General features: G+C 35.1%; 1 protein-coding gene across 1 annotated transcript in view; it reads left to right on the forward strand.

Moving 5' to 3' along the window:
• The first annotated feature begins 3400 nt into the window (after positions 1-3400).
• Positions 3401-17922, forward strand: part of LOC109085380 (NACHT, LRR and PYD domains-containing protein 3-like) — a 31222-nt gene continuing 16700 nt past the window's right edge. Inside the window, 7 exon segments of the mRNA XM_042748855.1 lie at positions 3401-3488; positions 3855-3921; positions 4001-4117; positions 4856-4963; positions 5086-5146; positions 5570-5762; positions 5936-7694. Coding sequence (XP_042604789.1) covers positions 3416-3488; positions 3855-3921; positions 4001-4117; positions 4856-4963; positions 5086-5146; positions 5570-5762; positions 5936-7694 — 2378 coding nt within the window. The 5' untranslated portion in view covers positions 3401-3415.

Here is a 17922-nt window from a genome sequence, read left to right on the forward strand (position 1 = left end):
GAAGTGACGAGGAAGTTGACAGAGAGCTGCAAGTTTGATTTGATACAGATTGATTAATTTGTTATATATTCAGTTAAACAACACTCAGAGTACATCTGTGAGCAAAAACATGGGTTATAACTTTGAATATTAAAGAATGAAATTCAATTCTAAGAGAAGATTTTAAACCCTTTATTGTTTGTTTTGGACACTTAATGTTATGTTCTTGTAAAAAATGTTTTTTTTTTTAAATGGTTTTTATATATTCACACTTACCTTCGTCTGAGGTAAATCTCTCAGAAATTACTGGACGCTGTCAGCCAGTAGCCCCTCACTGCAGAACAAGATCTCCTGTCAGTGCAAATTCAAACTACAGCTGTGGCAGGAGGGGTAAGAACAGTGAGTCGATTCCGAAAAGATTAGATTCAAGGCATCAAGAATTGCGAGTCTTGTGTGAATCAGTTCAAAATGCGAGGCCTGGAATGTCAGTACGTGGTAAATTACTGATTATTACCTCTCATACCAAACTACAACAAACCCTGAGATACAGTAGTAAAACTGTCATTATACAAATGGCAGTCAATCTGCCAAAAAACATAGTATATACACTAAAAACCATAATAAAAACATCTTTAATATCATGAGGGCTGGTGTACTGGAAATCTCTGAACACGTCTAGTGTGTGAAATCAGAAATATCCTGTATCCGGAAATCTCTGTGCATCTCAGGTGTATGGTCATGTACGGGACTCAGCACACTTGCCTGGGAAATTTTCGTACAAGGGTATACACCTTAAGTTTCACTGAAATTTTCCATTTCAGATTTATCCCGGAAATTCCTCTTTCACGCAGTGCAACTGCCTCATAATTGTTGTTTCTAATAATCAACAATCATCATTAGTAGTCATCACCACTATACTAATAATGCCTTCTTTTTCTATAGGAACCGAAGCTTCTGACGGCAGCTGCAGTACTCAATGACTTTACTGATCAACGATTTGCTCTTTCATTTAGAAGATGGGGCTTATTCGCCATATTGGGTGTTGCACTTTCTCCCATTCACAAGTATAAGGAGTGCAAAGTCTTTCTACATATAAAGTCTTTGCTACAAATTTATGAAATTGATTCAAGATAAGGTAAAAACCATAAACACTGGTTCAATGGTTCAGCGCTGGGAGGTGATCTCAATGAACTCGCATGATTCACAGGTTCACAGAGACTGTCCCCCCACCCAACAAACCAAATTTTTAAATGTTTCGGAACAGTTATGATGTAACAAAGCCTCATTTACTGAAATCCCATCACTTTAGCATACGTGCTCCAAACCACTGTTTCAAAAAAATTTATATACAAAACTTTCAAAGCTTTGGATTTAGTGCTTCAAAAGCAGCAATCACTAACCACTTCATGATGATTATTTAGCTAGTCACAGTTTGTTGTAAGCTAATATGCTAATTGAAGCTCAAAATGTCCTACTATATGGTATAATAATGGTATATTAATGTGATTGACGATGTAATTGCATTATTTATTAACAATTTATTATTTTTTTAGAAGTTGAATAAATGTTTTATTGTCATATTTTGTCCTGCTTTGTGTGTTCTGCATTATGTGTCCACCCCGTCATGTGCTGGTCCACCCTGTCATCTTGATATTTTGCAATAATATTTTAAATAATAATTAAATCATATCTATATAGTACAGTGTGGTTAATAGCTAGGTGTGGGGGCAATAACATGCGAAAAACAAAAAACTTCTCCAAATAAGAGACTTTCTTTAAAAACACATGGTTTACACAAAATATTTTATGTATTTATAATTTGAAAGCAAACAAATAACCGTTTAAGAAACTGACATCATACCTTTCAGAAAATATAATTTGCATCTTAATTTTGCAATTATAAATGTATTTAACAGTAATATATATGCCCATGACAGGGTGGATATATCTTATGGTTTATGCTTCGAATAATGGCCAATAACTATCTAAAATATGTGTGTGAGCTCAGCTAATATGTTTCTATAGTACTTGAGTGTATACTATCTATGATATGACAGAGCGAATGGGAAATTAAAACCAAAATGTTTGAGTATTGTGAGGACTGAAAGGCAGAGTCCCAGTTGAAGTGACCCAGTCCTTAATAAATGGTTTTGAATGAAAGAAATAAAGTCTGGAATGTAATAAGTGAAGATGCTGAGATCTAGAGGGATCTTTTAGTGTTTAATGTTCTGTTGCTGCCAGTCATGTGACTTTATTTATTTATTATAGTGAATTTATGTTTGATCATAATAATTCAGGAAACACATGTAAAATAACAGTTTTCAGCTTATTTGAATAAGATTTTACTGTACGTTTTATTATCTAACGGTTATGTTATTGTATTAATTACAGATTATTTTTGCAATTGTACATACATTTGTATGTACTTTAAGAATTAAAAAACTAAGTTCTCTGTATAAAAAAAAATTAATTACTGTAATTTGTCATTAATGTCATAATACTTAAAATAACAGCCGAGTAGTTCATTTACAGTTAATTTTACAGAGTTTTGACTACAATTATAAATGAAAGAAAACAATTAAAATAATTTATTTTCTATAAAATTATGATTTTTTAATTTAAGTAATTAATTTATTTATTACAGTGCTGTTTAGGCCATAATTTAGCCAACCAATCACTTACACCTACCACCCAACCAATAAGTTATAAAACTCCTTAAAAGAAAGAAGGGGTTTCTGGTCTAGGTACAACCAATGAGGTATACTGTATGTGCTCACATATGAATTTGCAGATTTTTGTAGCCACATGTAACAGAAGTGCTGCTCAAAATCCTGTCAGCTGACTGATTTTCTCACTACATTACAGACAACATGAGGAAGTGCTCCAGATACTTTAGCAAGGACTGTATGCAGTTATAAGTAGCTGCTGCACTGAGAGACTATTGAGACTGTACTAAAAATTGTGCTGGTAATTAATTAGGATTTTATTGTTAATCACTGTAAAGTCTGTATTGTATTGTAAATAGTTTTAGTAGCAGATGGGAATCAGTTAAAAGTAATCAGCAGCTTTTTTTATTACACTTTTTTTTTTTTGATAGGTTTGATTCATATAACTCTTTAAAGTAGTCAGGCAGATTAATATTGCTTTTTTTGCTTCTCACATTACTAAAGAAAATAATTACTTTTTAAAATATTTCACTATTATCCTGTCGGGGGAGCAAGAGATGAGGAAGTTGACAGAGAGCAGTAAGTTTGATTTGATACAGAGAGCTGCCTTTATATATTCAGTTAAACAACACTTAAGAGTGCGCCTTTGATGAAATACATTCATGGGTTATAACTTTGCATATTAAAGAATGGAATTAAATTATAAGAGAAGATTTTAAACACTTTATTGTTTGTTTTGGACACTTAAACTCCTCCTTGTCAGGTGACTCATGAAAGTGAAACTATTACAGCAGTATGTTTTGTCGTATGAGGAAGTAAACTACATTAAGAGAGAAAAACACAGTGAGTATCACGATTTAACAATCATCTTTGACAGCCAAAATCAATCCTGACTGGTTTAAAGTGAAGTACAACAATAAGCAGTATCAGATATTTTGAAAATTGTTTAAATGACGTTAGGAGATAAAACACAGAGTCTGTAAATCGTCAGATTACACTTTTACTTTCATTTTAACACAGTGCTTGTCTGAATTAGTTTTGCTGTTTGTGAATAATCTGATTCTGTGGTAAATAATGTCAGGATGAAATAGTTTTTCATGTGTGCAGGTCACTGCTGTGGACTGACTGTTGAGACAGAGGTGGATTTGAGAAAATTAACTGAGATGATTCATAACTGACTCTGTGATCAACATCTGGATCTGCTTTTAGAGGAAACCATGGCCTCCAGAATGAATCTCTCTGAAGAACATGACACACAGATAAAGACAGTCAAGAGGTGAGAAAACATGAAATGTTTCACATTTTTAATGTTCAGAAACAATAAATGCACACTACAATAGCATTTTCATTTATAGTCAGATTCAGGGGCGTGAATCAGATTTATCTGAACACATGGATGTGTCTGTGAGGAAAAACCCAGCGATGGATCTTTCAGATCTCTGCAGAGAGGAAGACTCTTCTGTTGAGTCCAGGTGAGATATTATGAGTGTCATATATACTGTAGGTGTGGTGTGTTATGGATATTGTCACCAGGTGTCTCTGTTGCTGCTGGATGTTTGTGTGTCTTTATTTATATGTGTGTATTGGTCTATTTTATTCTATAATATGTGACCCTGGAGCACAAACCAGTCTTAAGTCACTGGAGTATATTTGTACCAACAGTCAAAAATACATTTTTTGGGACAGAATGAATGATTTTTCTTTTATACCAAAAATAATAAGGATATTAAGTAAAGATCATGTTCCATGAAGGTACTTTGTAAATGTCCTGCTGTAAATATATTTTAAAACTTAATTTTTGAATAGTAATATGCATTGCTAAGAACTTCATTTGGACAACTTTAAAGTTGAACCAATTTTCTCAATATTTTGATTTTTTTGCACCCTCAGATTCCAGATTTTCTAATAGTTGTATCTCAGCCAAATACTGTCCTATCCTAACAAAATTTTCCTATACTAACAATTTTCGAAAAATTGACCCCTATTAACCCTGGTTTTGTGGTCCAGAGTCACATATATGATTGAAAAGAGCACATGGGGCAGATTCCTTTTATTCATAGAAAAATAATACTTTAATCTTTTAACTCTCAAGTCACAACAGCCTCCTCAAGTGAAAGATGAACATTAAAGGGAGATTGAAACAGTGAAGGTGTTTCTGTCAGAGCAGAGTGAGATTTTCAGAAACAGTTTGTATTGCTGTTATATTTCAGTCTGTGTCAGAATGAATCTCCTGAACCCAGCTGTGTGTCCATGAAGAGTGATGCGTCAATGACTCGTCCAATTCAATTCAGTTTGGGAGACACATCTGCTGATCTGAGGTGTTGTTTAGTTTACAGTATAAGAAATATATACAATGTTTATGATATTCATAAATTTACTGATGTGTATTAAATACATTACTACATGTTTACAAAAATATTCAATATTTGTTTAACTACAGTCAAAAACATAAAGGACCGGAATCATATACAGCAAAGAAGAACTTAGACTCCATTTTTAAGGTTGGTTTCGTGTGTGTGTGTGTGTGTGTGTGTGTGTGTGTGTTTATGTGTTTTTATGTGTGTGTGTGTGTGTGTGTGTGTGTGTCCGTCCATCCAACACAATAACCCTCTGGATAAAAGCATAAAAAAATTGTGAGATCTGTGAAATCCTCTCTGTAATAATCATATTTACTTTCCTACTTACTTGCTGCACAAAGATGCACATCAATCTAACAAACAGCCAATCCAGTCAAACTCTCTCTTTTAACCACAGTATCTGTAGACGCTGATGTTTGAGCATACAGTGGAAGTTATTAGCAGGTCTGATATAATTCAGTGATGTTTATTAGTATTCATGATTTAACTCTTGTGTATTGATCCTTTGATTCACCTTCTCTGTGACTGAATGCAGGTTTATTGTTTGAATATTTACTATGATTTCAGGAGATTGAGCACAAAATCATCTCTGAGTTAAAAAGCTTTAAGAGACTACTGAGTCCAGATTACCCAGAATCCTCTGAAAGAGACCGTTATGATGATGAGGGTCATAGCAGAGTCAGAGAGGGGCTTCTGAAGATCACACTGCTCATCCTGAGGAAGATGAACCAGACAGACCTCGCTAACACACTACAGACCAGTAAGAGCTCTGGATCAGCAGATTATAGCCTGTGTTTTTTATTATCAACCTTCTGTCTTCAGTCACTAATGTTCCTGAATGTCACGACACAATCTAATATCTAACATATCAAACCTAAAATACATTTCTAACATATTGCTCTGCTAATAACAACAATTATTTCCTTATCTCAGAACTGATGCCTGTGTCTCAACAAAAACTCAGATCCAGACTACAGGATAAATATCAGAGAATCAGTGAAGGACTGTCCAATCATGGAGACTCAACACGTCTGAATGAGATCTACACAGAGCTCTACATCACAGAGGGAGGCAGTGGAGAGGTCAATAATGAACATGAGGTGAGACAGATTGAGACAGTGTCCAGGAGACCAGAGACACAGGAGACACCAATCAACTGCAATGACATATTTAAACCTCCCGGACAAGACAAACCCATCAGAACTGTGCTGACTAAAGGAGTCGCTGGAATTGGAAAAACAGTCTCTGTGCAGAAGTTCATTCTGGACTGGACTGAAGGAAAAGCCAATCAGGACGTTCACTTCATATTTCCACTTCCCTTCAGGGAGCTGAACTTGATACAGAAACATCTCAGTCTTGTGGATCTTCTAAACCACCTTCACACAGAAACCAAAGAATTAAAGTCAGCAGATTATGAGAACTACAAAGTCATGTTCATATTTGATGGTCTGGATGAGTGTCGACTGCGTCTAGATTTCCAAAACAATCGGAGCTTGTCTGATGTGACAGAACCAGCTTCAGTGGATGTGCTGCTGACCAACCTCATCAAGGGGAACCTACTTCCTTCTGCTCTCCTCTGGATCACCTCTCGACCAGCAGCAGCCAATCAGATCCCTCCTGAGTGTGTCCACCAGGTCACAGAGGTACGAGGATTCAACGACCCTCAGAAGGAGGAATATTTCAGGAAGAGAATAAATGATCCGAGTCTGGCTGATAGAATCGTCACACACATCCGATCATCAAGAAGTCTGTTCATCATGTGTCACATCCCAGTCTTCTGCTGGATTTCAGCCGCTGTTCTGGAGAGGATGATGGGTAAAGCAGAGAGTGCAGAGATCCCCAAGACTCTCACACAGATGTTCACACACTTTCTGATCTTTCAGACCAAACTGAAGACACAGAAGTATGATGGGAAATATGAAATCAATCCTGATCAGGCTAGAAAGACTATTCTGTCTCTAGGAAAACTGGCTTTTGTACAGCTGGAAAAAGGGAACCTGATCTTCTATGAGAAGGACCTGAAAGAGAGCGGCATTGATGTCAGAGAAGTGTCAGTGTACTCAGGAGTTTGTACCCAGATCTTCAGAGAGGAGTTTGGACTGCAGCTGGGGAAGGTGTTCAGCTTTGTTCATCTGAGTGTTCAGGAGTTTCTTGCTGCTTTATTCAAGCTGCTGTCCTTTTCTAAACAAAACACAGGACTGAAGAATGTGTTCAGGTCCCCAATGAGCAGTTTACTGAAGAGAGAAGTGGACAAGGCCTTACAGAGTGAGAACGGACGCTGGGATCTTTTCCTCCGGTTCCTTCTAGGTCTCTCACTAGAGTCTAATCAGACTCTCTTACAAGGCCTCCTGAGAAAGACAGTAAGCAGCTCTGATATCAGTCAGGAAACAGCTGCATACATCAAACAGAAGATCAGGGAAAATCGCTCTCCAGAGAAATCCATCAATCTGTTCCACTGTCTGAATGAACTGAATGATCGTTCACTAGAGCAGGAAGTACAAACATACCTGAGCGGAAGAGATTACAATCGTCTCTCTGGAGTCTCTCTGTCTGCTGCTCAGTGGTCGGCTCTGGTGTTTGTGCTGTTGAACTCACAACAAGATCTGGATGAGTTTATACTGAGGAAATATCATTGATCAGAAGAATGTCTTCTGAGGCTGCTGCCAGTGATCAAAGCATCTAGAAAGATTGAGTGAGTATTTTACAGTGTCTCTGTTTTATTGACTTTATTTTACACAGTAGTCCTGTGTTTCTCTACACTGTTTCTGTATATTTTGAGTTCTGTCTTATTTGACACACTCAGCTAACATCACAGATCGCTCTACTAATGATCTGATGAGTTGAATCAAGTGTGTTTGATAAGAGAGATTCACCCAAACTGTGCAAAGTTGAGGTTCCTTCAGGAACAGGGTTGTGACTCTGATTTTACAAATATTGGATTGGGATCATCATCAATCACTTAAAAGTTGCTTTCAGGTTTGTTGGAATAAATGAAAATAATTCAATTTCAATCTAATTATTCATAAGTATAATAATCCTTTTTTAATTCAATTAAATTATTAGACAAAATGTTTCTTAGTAATACTGAGGAAAAAGTAAAAGATCTTTAGTCAATGCCACTTGAGCAACAACAGATGCATGTAATCACGTGACAGTTATTTATGGTGCTGCCATTTTGCTCTTTTTTTTTTTGTCCAGAAAAATTTGTTTAAAAAAATATAAATATATTAACATGGATAAGGCTAGCTTGTATAATTTCATGACATTTTGTTTGTACATCAGATATACATGTGCAGAAATCTTCAATAACATTAACCATGTTTAATTTGACAACATTCAGTACTTTCTTAAATTAGCAAACTATTGTCTGGTCAATAAGACAGCCTCAAATCATCTGATGAGTGTTGCAAAAAAAAAAAAATAAAAAAAAAAACAATAAAAAACAAACTATACAACACTAACAGTTTACACAACTTCCCAGGAGTAAGGACTCATTTTGGCATCAAGTGAGACTCCAGTTGGACATTAATTGTAATCTTGACTAACTTGTAACCTTTATTAACAAGTGTTTGTACAGCACGACTTGATCTTTGGTTGACCAATCAGCAGAAAGATGTGTTTCATGTCCGCCTACATGTGGAGATCAAATATTAACCATTTTCTATCCTGAAAAATAAAACGGAAAAATCAAGCCAAATTCTTTATGTGTGTGTGTGTGTGTATATATATATATATATAAATGAAAAAGGTGCTGCTTTCTCATTTTCTATCCATCTATTTCTATTCTTTTTTTCTGTTTTTTTTCATATATAGAATTCTATTTTTCTTCTTTCAGTATTAAATCAGGAAAACAAATGATCACAATGTACTCGGTCTGTACAGCTCCACTATAAGCAGACTGAATACAAATAAAATACAAAATCTTCTTCAGTAGTTAAGGTTAAGACTCCAGTAGTTTGGGAATATTTGTGGTAATATTTGGGTTCTGTTTGTTGAGTCAAATCTGAAGTAATTTCAGTTTGATTCTGAAGTCTATTAAAATGGGACTTGACTCTGAGTCACTCTCTGTGTCTGGTTTAATAATTGATATCTATAATATGTATTACATCTGTGTTTTTTTCAGCAATTATATTGGACACATGAGTCAAGCTCTAATAACTCATTTTTAATCTTCTGTATATTCTCTGCAGTCCTCACACCTGACATATTACACAGGAAGGCTGTGATGCTCTGATTTCAGCTCTGAGATCAAACCCCTCACACCTGACAGAACTGAATCTGAGAGATAATAAACCAGGAGACTCAGGAGTGAAGCTGCTCTCTGCTCTACTGGAGGATCCACACTGTAAACTGAAGAAACTACGGTGAGTCTCATCACATCTCAGTAACTATAAGGTTTGGAGTAAAAAGTAACTCAGATGTGTTTTCTATAGAAGTGGTTTTGTTTGCTGCCTTCTCACCCTCAGTTCAGAACCTTTAAACTCTCAAGCATCCTTCTGAAAAAAATTGGGCAAAAAACCCCCCCAAAAACTTTAAAAAAACAACAACAACTCCTTAATTTGTCCTTCGTGGACAAAAATGGGCACCCACAGGAAATGAATGGGAAATACACACAAACGCACAAACCCATGTACAAACCACTAAATGAGCAAATAACAGTGAGAATTTTACTTTTAATTTTGTCAAATAAAAACAGTCACTCACACAAAGAACTGAATGAGCCAATGACTGAGCTTTTTTGTGCCACTCAGCCACTGAGCACACACACAAGACACATTTTAGGTCAAAAAACAAAACAAAACAAAACAGAAACATTAAAATAACACAGAATAAATATATAACTCATTGTTACGACCGCTAGGGGTCAGCTGTAACAGGAAAAGGAAGAGAGTCTCAGAACCAGAGAGATGTTGAATAAGAATTTATTAACAAGTTGGGGTTTAGCGTCAGGGGCAGACAAGGCCAAAATAACAAACAAAAATTATCTTTTTTAAACCCTCTACACTTCCTAAATCAAAATGAAAGAAAACAAATAAAAAAGAAAATACAGTTTCAACTTACCTGACTCCCTAAACCAAAACAAAGTGAAAAGTGACTTCGAAATAAAATGGCGTCTAACCCCATACATCCCTCAACTTAACAAAAATGATTTACAAAATATTTACAAGAGATATATACAAGTTAACAACCAACAATTTACAATCGGTATCCAAAATCGTAGTCAATCAGGCTTGGGTCGAGTTGAGAAGGAATATTACAGAAGCGAGCCAAAAAACACTATAACAGAATTAACACAGAACACAATAACACTCACCAACTCAATATCCAACACACAATACACCCAAAAACACAAACAAACAATTAAAAAACAAAAACAAAAAACAAAGACAAACAACAGATTCACACACAAAGTCACAATCACGGCCCCCATTAGCCGCATATCCACTGTCAGGCCAGTGCGAGCCAGGGCTTAAAGGAGGCCGGGCGGGGCTAATAGCCTCGGGCCAGTAGCACGAGGCCAGAATAGCACAGCGTTTCCACAGTCAGGCCTAAAGCTCCGCTGCACGTCACTAAAACCCGCCCTTTACACGCCTCTTGGGAACAACGTCATGCAACCCCATCGTTTCACCAACAGAGAGAAGTTATCAGAAAACTAATAAGAAATAAATCCCTGGAACTAGCGCGATCACAAAACAAACACGATAACAGCGGCCTTTTGTTTGCATGCTTTGTTAAATATAATATTCAAATTCAAAAGCATCGATGTTTTACTATAAGTGATACATTGAGCAAAATGAATTAATTTATCAGGACTCAAAATTAATCACACAGAAATAAATGTATTTCTATTTTATTTATTTATTTTTAACGCTTATGAAAATAGCCTGCTTATTCAGTCGAGATTGTTTCTATTTATTTGTAGCCACAGTAGCCTATATACGTCACATTTAGAATTAATGATAATTTTTCTATTTTTATAAAAGCTCCCGAACAAAAATCATTATTATATTTTGATGACATGCTATGCGGAGCTAAACTCTCGAGACAATACTTATGACAGATAAAATATGTTACTAAATAAATACACAATTGTGATAGAGAATAAGAAGCTGACGTCTGATTTCTCCAAGTGGTTGCATTTACCATGTTTATTATGGTAACATTAATGTTTAGCGTGCATAGTCTTTTACATCACTTGAGGATCACTTGAGAATGAGGGTTCAGTTTTTATATGGAACAAACTGCCAGAAGCCGAAAGACTTTACTATTTGCATCTAATCATTTCTGCAAATTATTAATCTTTCACATTGCACTTATTACAGGGTGTTTAGAGGTACGTAAATGCATAAAGTTGACCGAGGAATATGACTGGTACAACATTTTATGCCTTCCACAGTCGATATAAAATCATTTAGACCACGTATCTTTGTGATTGCCATCGGGATATGAAGAGAATTTGAAACCAACATAACACAAAGTGCTTTTGAACCAAATCCCTTGCCTTTGAGATAACCACAGAATGGCATACACTACCCTGCTATCTGCTGTAATGTCACGGTCCCTACAAGATATCAAATGTAGAATGGCAGCATGTCAAAGAGATAACACAGATACTTACAAGAAAAAAAAAAAACTAAAAATGTCCTTATTTCTGTTGTCTGTCTGTCTGTTGATTGCCAGCGTCGTTGCTCAGGCGTCCTTCTCCTCCTGCGGCTTTTGCTCACGTGTTGCTCTTCAAAAAAAGCTCATGGCGCCGGCGGTATTGTTTATCGCGAGATCTGGCCGAATTCTCTACCAACTTCCAAGTCTCGCGTTGGCAGTGGCCATGTCTCAGTAGGGCAAATTGCCATCTACAGGTTGGGATATGTAATTGCATGTTTATTTAACAAAAGTAAGAAATCTAATCGGGAAATGTAATGTTTGACAGCAAAAAATAATGCAAATTAAAACGTGGGAAAAAATTACTTGGTTGTTATGATGTCATGCATCCCACAAGCTGTACATGTAAACAATTTTAGACTAGCTGGTTCAAAATAGGGCTATAGCCAAGTCGTTGAAATTAGACCACAGATTGCCTTGATTTCGCCCATACACAACCTGTCCAATTCAGGGATAAATCGTGGCTACAGGAGTTATCAAAAGTTCCCAGTGCTTCGGGAAAAGCTGCATTTTGAAAGAGTTTTGATTTGATTACTACGACAACGAGATAATAGTTCATGCGCAATGCTTGCCATCTCCTCATTAGACGCGCCTTTAAGAAATGCATCTATACAGATTATGATTATAATAAATTATTAAAAATATTATAAATAAAAAGAGTTTTTGTTGTCGATATGTTTTATTTTGTTAAGTGCTAATTTAAAGTTTTCTATAGATATATTTATCATGTCTGTGAGGCATGTATTCACTGAGTTTCGGTTCATTTTTGTGAAGCGCTCCTGTTCAAGACCAGACAGCAAAAAGCGCATCATGTTTGTTTTATATATTTAGATTTATTTTATAAAAGCACGTTTTGTTGATATTGTGAGTGAACAAAAATAAAAGTAGACCATTAACTCTTACCTTATGAGCAAAAATGATGCCATATCCACGGAAAAAAATGCAAGTGGCGTCTCCACGTCACTTCCACTGAACTGCCTCGCGACCAAATCTCTATCTGTGTGAACCATGTATTCTAATAGCTGTAGTGATATCAGTCCAAAAAATACGTGACTGGGCCACAAAAGGTTATTTTATTATTATTATTATTATTATTTACTTTTACTCTGTGGTATTTCATCGCCCCCTCATCAGTGCTGCGCCGGCTCTGTTGTGAGTATTATTTCATCCAACGGCTTTTTTTTCTAGTACCAAAACGTCATTTTAAAGCTGGTAATGGAGCCGTTGATAGCATTCTTATGCAGTTATTAATGAAGTTATTAGAAAGAAATCGAGAGCCACAGAGACACACAGAGAGAGAGAGAGAGAGAGAGAGAGAGAGAGATCTTGTGTGAATTAGGCTAACATATTTCTGTGCATCTCTAAACACTCTTCTGCTGCAGCATCTCTAAACAGCGCTGTTATTACATCGCTAGTGAGAAATGTCATGTGTAGCCTTTAAGTTGCTACACTGTATAGACTAACTGATAAAATCGTCAGGGCAGCGCTGACAACACCTTTTTCTGCAAACTGCGTGACCATTATTACGGTTTTACTCTGCTAAGTGATATGAACTGTAATGCGGTCAGGAGAGCTGCTGGAACTACGTTCGCCGTGCGTCTCCCAGAAAATAATTGCACTCCTCAGAACGTTCGTCAGCCAATCAGATTCAAGCATTCAACGGCCCCGTAGTATAAATATATATATTCAACCACCGAGATATTCAACCACAGGCAAGGTCTGAGAAGAAAAAAATATATATTTTTATTATATTATTATAATTATATTTTCCTTAAAATGTTGTTCCTAACTTCAGGCCTTATTCTCATGTCATATATAACTGTGATGTTCTGAAAAACAACAAACTTTAAAACACTTTTTTATTACTGGTGAAGATCAGTTGGTCAAATCTGTTTTCTCTTAGGCCTCGTTTACACTGCAGGTCTTGATAACCAAATTCTGATTTGTTGCCTATATCCAATTTTTTTTTTTGGCTGTCCGTTTACACATTCTTTCAATTGTGACCCATATCCGATTAATGTTTTCACACTTGCCATACCACCTGAAACATCACGCATGCATTATTGTCATTTACCGCCTCCACATGTGCTTCCTAGTGAAAATAATGTGACTTGTGCTGACAAAACGAGTCACAACCCAGGTAACACCGGCCCAGACCATATTTGTCGCAGCAACGTACCGAATAACGTTCCAGCGACTCAACTTTGTGATTCCCATAATTGTCATGGCGACGTCATTTGGTACTTTGCTGGAACGTAGGTGAGAACGTCCCAACCATAGACATATAAATACCTAGACGCCTCATTGGCCGCTTTGAGCCGTTGCTGCGATACGTCAACGCGTCCGCCATGTTTGTGAGGGCAAGACTGCCTTAAAAATAAATGGTAGTAAACGGGGAAGCTGCATTTTTTTCTGGATAAAAACACGATAACGTTTACATTTATCAACCGATTTCAGAGGTTTGTGATCTACATGCAGTTAAAAATCACTTTGCCTCCAGTTATTTAGTTAGGTTTGGAAAATTATTAATTTTCGTAAGAAACTGTGAACGCTCACACTTGTCTCACTTGTTTGTAATTTGAATGTATATTAAATGAAATAATTTGTTTTATTGCTTTCTCTGTGTTCAACCCCAACATTTTAGCTTTTCTTGTGCTTCAGGTCAGAACACAGCTCATTCACTTTTAAATACTGGGGGAAAAAAATAATAATACATCTTTAACCGCTAATAATTTACCATCATTGAGAAAATTGATTACAACCAGCAAATACAAATCAAAAAGTAATACACTGGTAGTTTGCTTTTTATTTTGATAGCACTCTATACAGATAAACTCCACAACAAACAATAACAAATGCAACAGATAAGTCTTTATGGATCCAGTGAAACTTAGTTACAGTGGTAAAATATTAGGCACTGATACAGCGCACAGTAAAAATATAGTAAAAGTGATATGTAATGTTAAAAAATATATGTAGTACAACTTGTAGTAAAGTTAATAATATAAAAAGCGAGTACAACAGTACAATAACATAAGTGATATAATAGATTTATAATAGCACAAAGTATATGTATGTATAATACCATAATAAATAAATGAGTAACAATAGATGAATAATAGCAAGAAGAATATGTAATATCAAGGGTGGAATAATACAGAATAGACAAAAATGAAGAATAAATTAATAGTAAATTATAGAGTAAAATAAATAATCGTGAAATTTAATAAAATACTAAATTATAAAAAATAATTAAACAAATTAAGACACAACACAAAAAATTGTGGACGTGAATTCCAAATTGTGTTTAATTAATGAGCTCCTTAAGTATATTATATACATGTGTACACACACACACACACACACACACACACACATATATATAAATATATATATATATATATATATATATATACAGTATATATATATATATATATATATATATATATATATATATATATATATATATGTCTGTGTGTGTGTTTGTATGTGTGTACATATATATATATATATAATATATATAAAATATATATATATATTAAATTCAAAATGGTGGTTTAGTTGTGATGACAAAACCTGACTCATAAAGACTAATTCTACACCGCTTCCCTCAAGATTTTCCTATATTTTATTCAATTAATGAGTAAAATAATGTAAACAACTTGACGATGCTTGACATTTTGTTCTACAATGCAAATTACACACACCCATGCAGAAAACACAAATTTTGAAACTTTTCCATATATGTTACTACATAGGAATGTTTGGGGTGTGAGTTTGTGCAGTTTACTTTGTACAACAAAATATCAAAGTATAGTTATATTTAACACAGACCAGAAAATTAATAATCATTATTACAACATCAAGGGCAATAATAAACAATGATTTTGTCATGATATTGCAGCTTGACTCACTAATGAGTTCCTGTGTTTTTCATTTCTAGGCTATTTACATTATGCAGTTTTTGTGTAAATACACATGATCAGCAATAAACAGCCTGTGTAAATAATTTTAAATGCAGTCTATAGTATTGTGATTGACTGAAGAAACAAGTTATATTTAAATAATAATAATTAATAATTCCTTACATTTATATCGCGTTTTTCGGGACACTCAAATCGCTTTACATAGAAGGAGGAATCTCCTCGTCCACCACCAGTGTACGACATCCACCTCCAAATATTTGACAAAAATGACAGAAACATTTAATAAGGTAATTATATTGTTATAAAAATTACCCTTACAAAGATTAAAAAAAAAAAAAATGTTCCTGGAAGTCTATTCCAGGGAGAGAGAGACAGAGAGAGGTTTGAATATGACCAGGGTCATTCTGGCCATTCATTCAGGGGTATTCTGGGTTATTACAAATACAACATTAGGCTGTGGAAGTATAGTCTTTCTCTCTTGGAAATGCAGAGAACAGCTTTCTTCAGCTTTCCTTAAGGCTTTCCTTGTCCTGTTTGCAATTGACTAAAAAGAAAAAAAAATATATATATATATATATATATATATATATATATATACAGTTCACAGTTTTATGATAAGCTATGAAATCATTATTATAAAGTGATGATAAATAAGTAAAATTAGTGAAATTAAAGAGAGATGCTTTAGCTCCTTCACTAATCCTGGCAGTCTGAGATTTGTCAAAGTGCTCACTGTACATCTTGTGCTTATAACACAATTTAGTTTATGATATAAACTACAATATAAGTTAAAACTTAGTAAGAGTTCATTTAAACTTTGATTTCTTAAAAAGTCTCAGCTTACACAGCTAACTCGCGATATCGCTAGCTGTTAATAGTCTGACACTGGTGGCTAATTAAGCTGTCAACATAAAGCTTTAAATGACCAAAAAAAACCATCCAGAAAATACTGTTGAGCCTTACCTGTGAAAGATAATACCCCGAGATGTGTTTTTATTGTTGTGCGATGGTTTGTAGATGCCCAAGCTGCCGACGATTCAGGTATGTTTTCCTCTGTCCCGATGTGAGAGTTATGGAGAGTTGCCCGCTCCAATATGGCGGCAACGTTGACGTGCGGTCGAGCGGCCAATGAGGCGTCTAGGTATTTATATGTCTATTGTCCCAACGACCAAAATACCACGTTGTGAGGACGTGACAGTACCAAAACACATTGGTCGCAGCAACGTACCAAGTATGTCCTAACGACCAAAATACCACGTCCACCTTTACCTTGAAATAATGAACCCTCTATTGTAAAACAGATCATTAATCACTCTTACTACTACATTGAAATACATAAAGAACTAATAAACTTAATCCATCTCTGGTGCAAAAAATAAACCTTATGAAATCTAGTTGTAATCTAATTATAGGGGATTTATAATAAATACATTCATTACATACATGCAATGCAAACGAATAGAAAAACATTAAATTCTAATAGAAAATAGACAAAAACACACTGCATTCATTCACAAATCAACATTTATTCAGTGCTACTTTCTACAAATAATGAGCCAAAACATTTTGAACATTACACCTGTTCTTTAACCATTTTACCAAGTCATGAGCACAGAAAACTGAACACATCAATTCATAGATTACACAATATAAACAATAGAAAATGTTTGTCTTATTAAGGATGGGCATAGTTAATGACGTTATCAGTGAAAATTATAAATAATTATCAGTACTCTTATTGATACAACTCTACATAATTTGGTGCAAAAAAATACAGACATGATAAAAAGATATGAAACAATTCAGCAGATACTTCACTTTTTTTGCAGAAAAAAGTTAAATTGTTTCCTTAGCGTCATATATGTGGCACCTGCTACAAATGTCTGGTGATGTGCTTTAATTACATGGCATGCAGGAAAAAATGTAGGCTAAATCCTGCGCAAGATTTATAAATCGAGGGAACTAATTAGTAAATCATGCACACGATTTATAAATTTTTTTCTTGCATGTCACCTGCGGGGCTCCCTATTTAATACTGCTTCACTAACAGAAGATAAACCGAAACAATATTACAATTACCAAAGAACCATAATTCTTGAGCTTCTCAGAGGATAAAAAAAGCATTCATAAAGAGTAAAGATATGTAAAATGAACAATATGGAGATTTCTAGCATCTCTCCTGTATTATTTGGGCCACCCCAAAAAAACAAACAGTTTTTAAGAAAATGAGTGTGTTGAGTTTCTCAAGTTAATGTGTGATCTCTGATTACTGACTGTGGAGAAGACTCTTTCAGACAGTGCTGCGGAGTCAAAGTTAGGTGCTGGACAGCCGAT

Source organism: Cyprinus carpio, chromosome B22, assembly GCF_018340385.1.
Source record: "Cyprinus carpio isolate SPL01 chromosome B22, ASM1834038v1, whole genome shotgun sequence".
In the NCBI taxonomy this organism is placed as follows: Eukaryota; Metazoa; Chordata; class Actinopteri; order Cypriniformes; family Cyprinidae; genus Cyprinus; species Cyprinus carpio.